Genomic DNA, 987 nt, shown 5'->3' with positions numbered 1-987 from the left:
CACAGAAACACCTCTGGTGGCTTCAGGCTGACCAGAGAGGAGCTGAAAGGAAAACCAACCTTTGCAGCAGCTGGTGGTACACCCGGTTACTCTGTGGAGGTGTTAGCAAGGTGGAGAGGGCTGCATAAGAACTGCAACGAGGTTGCCCCAGGCAGGGAACATGGTAGAAACCAGCTCTCCTGCAGCAGGCACTTGTGTTTCGGCAAAGGGGGGGGCAAATCTTCCCCTCCATGGAGACTGCAGCCTTGCAAAGCACCTTGGACATCCCACCTCCCACCCAGCACCCCAAAAACAAGGGCTGGGGGGTTGCATCTTAGAGGAGGAGGCCCCAAGGCAACTCATTCCCACCTACCCTAACCACTAGATGGGACTGGGGTGGACGGATGTGGGAGGTGAACCCAGGAGCATGGGATGTGGGAGGATGGGGGGATGATAGTGCTCTGCCCCTGGGGCCCGCGGGAAGCTCATGCCCATCTCTGCCCTCCCCTCGCTCTCTCCACCACACAGGCCACCGCAATGGCCAACACCAGGCTGCTGCTCCTCCTCGCCCTCCTCTGCGCTGCTGAGACCAGCTGGGCTCTCCGCCTCTACAACGCCGCCTCAATCTTCAGCTGCCTCAACACAGCCCTTGCCGAAGCCCAGAAGAGCCTCCCGGAGGAAAACGCCATCTTGGACAAGCGAGGCTTCGACTCCCCATCACCAGAGGAGGTGTCTGAAGAGGAGGAGAGGGAGGACGCAGTGGACGAAGAGATGGGGAAAAGGACATTCCCAGGGGAAGGCCATTACAAATATGTCTCCCAGGCGCAGGTGAAGGGGAAGACATACCAAAACCGGGCCAAGAGCGATCGTCGCACCAAGGTCACCCTCTCCCTCGACGTCCCCACCAATATCATGAACATCCTCTTCAACATCGCCAAAGCTAAGAACTTGCGAGCGAAGGCTGCCGCCAACGCGCACCTCATGGCCCAAATCGGGCGGCGAAAGTGA

At 59.2% G+C, this 987-nt stretch overlaps 1 protein-coding gene across 1 annotated transcript; it reads left to right on the top strand.

Moving 5' to 3' along the window:
- The first annotated feature begins 516 nt into the window (after nt 1-516).
- UCN3 (urocortin 3) lies at nt 517-987 on the top strand. Its single transcript, XM_074572607.1, has one exon. It carries the CDS (start codon nt 517-519, stop codon nt 985-987), a length of 471 nt encoding a protein of 156 aa, XP_074428708.1.

Source organism: Larus michahellis, chromosome 1, assembly GCF_964199755.1.
Source record: "Larus michahellis chromosome 1, bLarMic1.1, whole genome shotgun sequence".
NCBI classification, from domain to species: domain Eukaryota; kingdom Metazoa; phylum Chordata; class Aves; order Charadriiformes; family Laridae; genus Larus; species Larus michahellis.
The sequence above is the reverse complement of the archived record's forward strand: the minus strand, read 5'-3'. Positions and strand labels throughout refer to the sequence as shown.